Below are 9,253 nucleotides of genomic sequence, written 5' to 3'. Positions count from 1 at the left end.
CAATTTTATATATAAATAAAATTATGAATAAAGTGATCTACAGAATTAAATTGGTAAAAAGAACTAAATAACTTAAATTTAGGAATACAAAAGATAAAATAGATAAATAAAAATTCAATAATGTAAAAATTGGGTTTATGGAAGTCTTTTAATGTTCAATAAATTATGAATTTTGCAAATATCTTTTATTAGTTTATTACTTTAATACTCAATTTTTTTTAGAGTCTTCATTAAATGAATTTCTAGTCCAATGCCAATTAACCCATTTGCCAGACAACCGATTTAAAATTAACCACTTTTCTTGTTCAAAGAATGTGCTAATGAAACGAGCAGAGGAAATTCCAACTAAACTTTATCCTGAACATCGAACACTACTAAATTCTCATTCAAGCACATGTCATACAACACGGTAGAAAATTTTTAGACATCAAATGAGAAATCAAAACAATATTTCTTTTTCCTTTTTTGAGGAGCAGATCTCATTCTTGGGGTGTGGCACCATTTGTTGCCTCCTCTTCCATGGGCTCAGCTTCAGCACCCTTCTTACCTACACACAAGAAAGCATTTCTTAAGCCACCATTTGACCACATGGATGATGACAACCACATATCCAAGTTAACATGGATGTGAAGGATTTGAATATGATTTATGAAAGAGAGCCTTCGGGTGTGTTTGATTTACATTCTCATTCTGTTTTCAGAATCGTGAAGGAAAGAAAAAGAGAAACCAGATGGTGGAAACAGAACAAATTTTATCATTTTTACCGTTCTTGCTTCTTTCTTTACAAAATTCTGAAAGTAGAAAACAATGAAATTGAAATTCCAAACTAAACACACCCTTAGATTTGTTGTGTTTTTTTTATTCAGTTTTTCCAGCCTACCTTTCTTCTTCTTTCCACCACCCTTCTTCTTTGTCTTTGTGGCCAATGCTAGCCAGGCCTTAATTTCAGGATCGTCGATCGTTTTGGTCGGCTGCAATTCTTGGAGCGCATGAGATGTGATGCGGTCTGATCCGTTTGGCATCAACAACACCGTGAATTTGATGTGCGCAACATAATCACCTGGGGAAACCACCGGATCCAATCAGTGCTAAAAGAATTATAACCACAGGATCTAATAATATCATGGCTAAACATAGTAAATTACCAGGCTTTTCATGAAGAACAGGATAAGGCTGCAAGAGTTCATGATTCACACATTCAACTAAACCTAACCGAGCTCTCTTCTCTTCCAAAGCCCTGGTAAAGAAGAACTGACATTTTAAGTGGAACAAAGAGAATCGATATTCAAACCCTCGAATTAAAGTAGTATCATTAACAAAACCTAGGTTGTCGAATTACCTAGCAGAAAATGGCATGATTGGAAAATTTTGGCTAATTTCGCTGAAAATGAACCTCGATGCTTTCATCTTCAAGTGATAGCTCTTGTCAACAGCCCTCTTATAGATAGTTGTCTGCTTCTCATCCAAAAGCTTAGGCTGCAAGTAACCAAAACTTTAGTTCGTCGCTGAAAATAAGCAGCATCATACAGGTAGATTAACTAATAAGAAAACCTACCTTGCCTTCTCCGGTGCTTGCAACTATATCAATAGCATAAACTTCATTTTCCTCGAACTCAGCATCATCAACCCTAGTATCCGGATTAGATACACTCAACACAACCTTGTTTCCGTCAATCACGAATTGCTTCATTTGGTGACTAAGAACACCCTCAACAATTTTGCAATCATAGGCGGCAGCAACCTTTTGAATTGCATCAGTTACATCCTTGTTCTGTCATGGGAAAAATTTAACGAAATTTGTTAGAATTTACACCACCACTTGTTAAAATATAATTTTTGTTCAAACAAGAGATTGTAAATCTAGTTTTCAGGTTACTGATTGACAGACAATAATTTGAATAGTTATGGCATAAACAAAGAAATAAAAAATATATGAAATCACCACACCATTAAAAGAATTTTCCTGCCATTTCCAATATGCACATCACCTAGGCAATCATCCATTAGATGATGTTCCAATTTCCATATGTAAAGCTATTTTACTTTAAAAAAATGATAACTTTTCCACCCCTCTACAAAAGAATGTAACACATTGATTTGGATATTGTACTATGTTAGCTGCAATAGACCAGTGCAATTATAAAATAAGCACAACAGAGAAAATTATTTTCAGCTAATTTCTAGTTTAGGCAACAGGGAAAGGAGGAAACCGATACAAAATCAATATCCTCGGCAAGGTTGCCATTACTACATATAGCAAACACACAGATACAGGCATTGATTTAAATATTGCAAAATGTTAGCTTCAATAGATGAGTGCACTGACTACAAAATCAGTACAACCAAGAAACTATTGTGTTCAGCAAAATTTTAGTTTAGGCAAACAGGGAAAGGAGGAAATCAATACAAAATTGATATCCTCGGCAAAGTTGCCTTTACCAGAGATGATCAACACAAAATTACAGGCATTGATTTAATATTGCATGATGTTAGCTCCAATAGACAAGTAAGCTGACAACAAAATCAGCACAGAGAGACTATTATTCAGCTAATTTCTAGTTTAGGCAACAGGGAAAGGAGGATACCGATACAAAATCAATATCCTCGGCAAGGTTGCCATTACTACATATAGCAAACACACACACACACACAGGCATTGATTTAAATATTGCAAAATGTTAGCTTCAATAGATGAGTGCACTGACTACAAAATCAGTACAACCAAGAAACTATTGTGTTCAGCAAAATTTTAGTTTAGGCAAACAGGGAAAGGAGGAAATCAATACAAAATTGATATCCTCGGCAAAGTTGCCTTTACCAGAGATGATCAACACAAAATTACAGGCATTGATTTAATATTGCATGATGTTAGCTCCAATAGACAAGTAAGCTGACAACATCAGCACAAAGAAACTATTATTTCAGCAAAAAAGAATGCAGTACTTACAGTGTGAGCCTGTGATAATCTAGGGGAAAATTGTATTGAAACTAGTGTAAGAAACCAACAAGTTAGATATGTAAATTCTAGACTGCATTCGGCAGGAAATGCCCCATCAGAGTAACTATGACATATAAGCTTCACTTGGACAATTGTCCATGGCTTTTAGTAAGTGTTCATCATTAGGGTAAAGAGTTTGTAATCACAAGGAACTGTTTCTTCCCAAAAACATTCACATTAACAAGCCAGGCAACATGGAGGACGTAAAATAAATTGCAGCAAATAATGTAATTTGATAATTAATGCGAATACACTTGTTCCATTAGAAATAACTATAAGGCTCAAAGCAAAGTGATTAAGTGAATAGGGTAGCACTTAATACACTTGGCAACCATATGATCATAATGTTATTGAGAAAGTTAGGCACTGAAGAAATTGAACTAGTTGAAGATGGGTTCAGGAAAAAGAAACCTTCGGATAAATGACTCTCTATCAGTGTAACTATGACTATAATAGGCTTCATCGGAATTCATCCATAGCCTAAATCATCTTCATCATACAGAGAAATCAAATCACAGCTAATATATAATCAAAAGCATAAAAAGTTAACCACAAAGGAAGTGGACACTGATAACGAACATGAAACAAATCCAGGAAGATAAATTTTGGTCAATATCAGAACGAAATAAATAGATCTTTGCAGTGAAGCGAAACCAAAACACTGTATACAACATGGGAAAAAAGAAAGAATAAGGTGAGGAGGAATAAGCTTGAGTTAACAGCAAAGTAAACATCATGAGAAACAGAAATAATAGGACAAGAAAAAACATTTGGAGTTGCAAAAAAGGCCATAAATGATCTCTATCAGTGTAACTATGACAACAATAAAGCTTCATTGGAATTTATCCATAGCTAAGGGCAGTTTTCATCATTTAGAGATCAAAATCCACTAGGGGATTGAATACTTCTCAAGGCAGGGCCATAGTTTTTGATGGCGATCCGCCATAAAATTATGACGGATGGCGTTGTGGGAAATGGCGGATTACCTAAAAATTGCAAATATAATAAACTATAAAATCTAATCTATATAATCATTTTTCTAATCATAAGACATCCAATTAATGCAGCAAAATGAACAAATAAACATAAGACATAGAACATAAAAACTAAAAACTTAAAAGAAAGACCAAAGCCATTGTCTCATTAGAATCAGGGGCTTGTCTGGAAGTAGACATAGTGAACTAAACAGAAAAAATTTGGAGGAAGAGAGGTTTAGCAGGGTTCAGGGAAGAGAGAGCGATAGTGAACTGAACGGAAAAAAATATATATATGCAAGAAACTACGAACCAGAGAAACAGGAACAGTGGTTCGCAATGGCAGCATGGAACGACTGCGATGATGAGGACGGCGTCGACCAGCGGCAGGCGGCAGTGACGAGATGCACAGAGAACAGGGAGAGGAGTTTTCACGCGGAGAAGAGACGCAGAGAACAAAGAGGAGTTTTTGAATAATTAGGGTTATTGGTATCACTTAGGGTTTCCTAATTTACCCAATTACCCTCAGATATCTTTTTTAAAAAAATCCGTAAAAACCCAATATTTCCGCATGGCGTCACCGCAATTGCGACCGCCTTTTTGCCCGCTGTGAAAACCACGTCACAGCAACCTCCTTATGGCGGCAAGGCCAAAGTCCGCCACGCCATAATGCCATGGCGCCGCCATTTCGTGGCGATTTTGGCCTTGCCGCCATACAAAGGTCTCCGCGACGTGATTATCGCGGTGGGCGAAATTGCGGCTGCAATTGCAGTGGTGCCATGGCAGGACGCCATGAAAATGGCAGAAATTGCTGATTTTTTTTATTTTTGAGAAAAAATCTGAGGAAACTAGGAAACCCTAAGTGATAACTGATACCACTAACCCTAATCAGCTTCTTCTATTCAAAAACTCCCTCCTCCAAAGTCCAAAAACTGCCTCATCTTCACGTCAAAACACTCTCCCTCCCTGTTCTCTGTACCGCTGCTCTCTGCGCACCTGTATGCAGCCGCTCTGTGCCACCCATCACTGCCGCTCATCGTCGCCAGTCATCACCACAGTCGCTCCTTGCTGCCGCTGCTAACCCCTAATCAGCCTCTCTCTGGTTCGTACATTCTGTTTAAACCTTATCAGTGTCATAAACCTCTTTCTTCCAATTTTTTTTCCCGTTCAGTTCACTATGTCTACTTCCAGACAAGCCCCTGGTTCTAATGCTCCTACCCCTTATGTTTTATGGCCTCCTTATGACTTCTGAGTTATGACTTGAACTTGATATTATGTTTATTGTTAAATTTGCTACTATATTTGCTATATTAATTGGATGCCTTATGACTAGAAAATTGCTTATATAGTTTAGATTTTATAGTTTATTATATTTGTAATTTTTCTGCATGTTATTTTGTACATATATAAGTATTTTTTAGGTAATCCGCCATTTTCCGCAACGTCATCCGCCATAATTTTATGGCAGATTTTTGGCTCACGCAATGAGCCGCCATCCGCAATCAAAAACTATGCATAGATTATAAGCAACTAAACGCAATTTGACAAACGAACAGATGGGTGAAATCAGTTCAAATGGAACGAGATCACAAAACACAAGTTAAAAACAATAAAAAAAGACAAATACCAAATTCACCACGGAGAGAACTCCAACCATGTTATCTTTAACCAAACCAACCAGATCAACTATATAATAGAATCATCACAATTCACAAAGTATAAGCATAAAAAGGTAACAAAAACCATTATCATCTCATCTCATATCTCAAATCCCATATAGAAACAAAATCAGAAATATAAAAATGTTCCTTACATATAATTACCTTCCTTCCCGGCCTTACAAGTCTCAAGGCCACTTCAGCAGCAGTGTTTGCAGCTGCAATTACATCAGCCACCCGTCCGGTAACCGGACCTTGCTGCAGAACATGAGTGTGCGCCACGGCAGCAATAAATCCATCTATATGGCAAGCCATATCACTGCAACCAACCAAAAAAAGAACAATCAATAACCGCGTTCACAACAAGAAAGTAGTGCCCATCTTTTTACATTAAAAGCAAGCTTCAACAAAGTCTTACATTTTCAAAATATCACCTTCTTCCAACACAGTTTCATCAGTGGCTAGTGGAGAAAAATGACACACAGTGTTGTTAACAGAAATGCAAGTTGGGAAAGCAACTCCCCTCTCAATCTTCCTCTTCACATTCTTGTACATGTTACCGGTTTGCCTTCATTAGAAAAAACAGAGCACACCCCATAAGCTAAAACAACAACAAACAAACAAAGAAATTACATTACATGTATATATAAACAAAATACCAAAACCAATTGTATACATAAATCAGACACTAAAAGGCATAAAAAACATTAAAACAAAAAACTTACTCTCTAATGTAGCTATCCCCTTTTTCACAAATGTCTACAATCTTAGACTTTGGTTTACATTCTGAAACAACTAACTGCAAAGCCTCTGCACACACACATACAAAAAAAATAGAAATTTTAAAATAAAATAAATATTATGTTATACCCAAAACAATCAACCATTTTTTATCAGCAATGAAATATATAATTAAATCAAGAAAAAACAGAGAACTTTAACCATAACTGATAGAGAGAGAGAACATACTGTTAACAATCTCAGCTGCACTCTTATACTTAGTGACCACTTCAGGAGTTGTAAGATCCAACTCCTTCTCTTCCCTCTCATCCTCCGACATGGTTATAGCTTCACCTGATTAAACCCCTTTGAGCAGCTTCTGAAAAATCGAAAAACCCCAAATGAATTACACAGGCTAAAAAGACGAAACTTTATCCAAATGGGCCATCCAAACAGGCCTTAAGAATTAAAAGAAAAGAAAAAAAACAAAAGAGAGAGAGACAAAATAAGGGAAGAGAAATACGAAGAAAATGTGAAGCTGAAAATGGTTGTAGTGTCACTCACCAGTTACCACCGAAAAGGGTTTTTGACTGATGAATCGGTGAAGAAATGGAAGAGGGTTTTAAGAGGGGAAGGTTCGAATAGAAAGAAAGTGTGTAGTGAGGTGGCTTGAGAATGTGCGTGTGTGTGAGCGGTGCAAGCAATTAGGGTTTGCTTTGGGTTATATATACAGAGGCACAACACAGCATAGGATACGATGGTTGCTGTCATTGTGGAGTGTTAGGGTTTTGTTCACTTTTTTCGTCTGCTTATGGCTTTGAAAGGTCGAGACTCGAAAGTCGAAACACATAAATTAATAAATTGGATGCTCCTTTTATAGTGGGGCTGTAACCTTGATATAACTTGCCAAAAGTATACGGAAATAATATTAAGCTCCTCATATAAAAATACAGGGCAAGTTACTTAAATAAATAGAATAGAGAAAATGTTTACCCAAATGTATAAAACTGGTTCTTGTTACCTGCATGTGCATAAACCGTGGTAGGTTCCAATGGATTATGGCCAAAAGATATAGAGTGTAAACCGTGGTAGGTCACCACGGTTTATTAAGGAGAGATGGCCTGCATAAACCGTGGAGAGTCACCACGGTTTATGAAGAAACTTATTTGCACATAAAACCTTGTGGGTCACCACGGTTTATGTGTGGTAAATAATGGCCAGAAAACTTTGTTAATTTTATGTCCAAGAGACACAACTTATTTTTTATTTTTTTATTATTCTTGTTAATTTTTTATAATTATATTTTTTATTATTATATTTTTCATCTCAAATTTTTTTAATAAAAAAAATGAGAATAAATTAGATTTTCATAATTTGTTCTAGTTTATCACCAAGCAGAATTACAAGAACACAAAATTTTGTGTCTCTGTTTTCAGTGTCTTATCCTATTTTGTTGTTGAGAACAAAGGCAGCCTAATAAATACACACTATATAGTACATTTTATAAAGAAAAAAAATCATCTATTTCTATTGATACTAATGTATCAATATATACTTATATGTGAATTTATTAAATCTATATAAAAGATTTAATCAATAAGCATGTTAATGAATATTAATATACCAATATTAACAAGTAATTATTTTATTGTACTCGTTAATATGTTATAGTGTAATGAATCTTTATTTTATAAATGAAAAAATAAAGATGAATATAATGAGAGAGGTCACCTTAAGCTTAAACGAACTTTTGAGTAGTTTTTATAAGTTCGCCTAAGATTTTGAAAACTTCATAAAAACTCAAAATAAAAAATAAAAACACAGATTCCAAACATTAATGTTAGTGTAATTTATTTTTAAAAATATTTTTTTATTTTATAATAGAAAAAAATCCAAAAATTTCATGGTGTTTATTATTGGAGTCTAATTTTTTTCTAATTTATTTTACATAACAAATTTTAAATATTTTAAATTTATTAAATTTCATCATTTTAAATTAAATATTAATTTTTTATTTTTTAGTAAATAGACATCAATTTTTTAAGCATTATAAAAATCATTTTCTTAGTATTATCTGATTTTTTTTTCTATTGTACTCTTTCTATTATAAAAAGCTGTTGTTGATAAGACATAATTTAAGATTCTGCTCATAAATTTATTGTGCTAATAAATTCATTTTCTATTGGACATAAAATTAACAAGGTTTTCTGGCCATTATTTACCACACATAAACCGTGGTGACCCACAAGGTTTTATGTGCAAACAAGTTTCTTCATAAACCGTGGTGACTCTCCACGGTTTATGCACGCCATCTCTCCTTAGTAACCTACCACGGTTTACACTCTATATCTTTTGTCCATAATCTGCTGGGACCTGCCACGGTTTATGCACCTTTTGAAACCGTGGTGGGTTGCCACGGATTACATAGAAATGGCTTTTTGCACATGCAGGTAAGAAGAACCAGTTTTGCACATTTAGGTAAACGTTTTCTCTATTCTATTTATTTAAGTAAATTGTCCAAATATAAACTAATATATTTTCCATTTCCAAAATTTATAAAGAATAAAAATATATTAAGAATTAAAGCATCCGATTTAGATTTTTTTAGAGATTATTTTAGGTGTATATTAAAAGAAAAACTAAAACAAAAAGTTATTGTGCATTTTAATGCCAAAAGATATTGTTATTCCACAGTCGCACTTAATTTCTTGTTTGAAAACAATTAAAAAGCTTGAAGAAAATTGTAAAACTTGAAGCAGTAGGGGTATTTTGTGGTATGCCAACATAACTATTGTTTATACCTTTTCTTATTATAAATTATAATCTTTTTATATCTTTATAGAAAAAAATTATATAATTATTTCAAAAGCAATGAGACCCCTTAATAAAAAAATATTTTTTCT

General features: G+C 34.3%; 1 protein-coding gene across 3 annotated transcripts; it reads right to left on the bottom strand.

Annotated features, from left to right (window-relative positions):
• On the bottom strand, positions 352 to 7,162 carry LOC107625782 (ERBB-3 BINDING PROTEIN 1). 3 transcript variants are annotated; one of them, XM_016328492.2, is made up of 10 exons: positions 6,915 to 7,162; positions 6,600 to 6,729; positions 6,356 to 6,440; positions 6,049 to 6,198; positions 5,796 to 5,949; positions 1,556 to 1,771; positions 1,340 to 1,476; positions 1,146 to 1,237; positions 881 to 1,060; positions 352 to 547 (listed from the first exon to the last, which is right to left on the bottom strand). In XM_016328492.2, exons 2-10 carry the CDS (start codon positions 6,688 to 6,690, stop codon positions 480 to 482), a joined length of 1,173 nt encoding a protein of 390 aa, XP_016183978.1. In that variant the 5' UTR covers positions 6,691 to 6,729; positions 6,915 to 7,162; the 3' UTR covers positions 352 to 479. The 3 variants fall into 3 exon arrangements, with proteins under 3 accessions (XP_016183978.1, XP_016183979.1, XP_016183980.1); XM_016328493.2 differs by having other exon boundaries at positions 6,600 to 6,808; positions 6,915 to 7,157; XM_016328494.2 differs by lacking the exons at positions 6,600 to 6,729; positions 6,915 to 7,162 and having other exon boundaries at positions 6,049 to 6,231.

The sequence above is a fragment of the Arachis ipaensis genome, chromosome B02, assembly GCF_000816755.2.
Source record: "Arachis ipaensis cultivar K30076 chromosome B02, Araip1.1, whole genome shotgun sequence".
In the NCBI taxonomy this organism is placed as follows: Eukaryota; Viridiplantae; Streptophyta; class Magnoliopsida; order Fabales; family Fabaceae; genus Arachis; species Arachis ipaensis.
The sequence above is the reverse complement of the archived record's forward strand: the minus strand, read 5'-3'. Positions and strand labels throughout refer to the sequence as shown.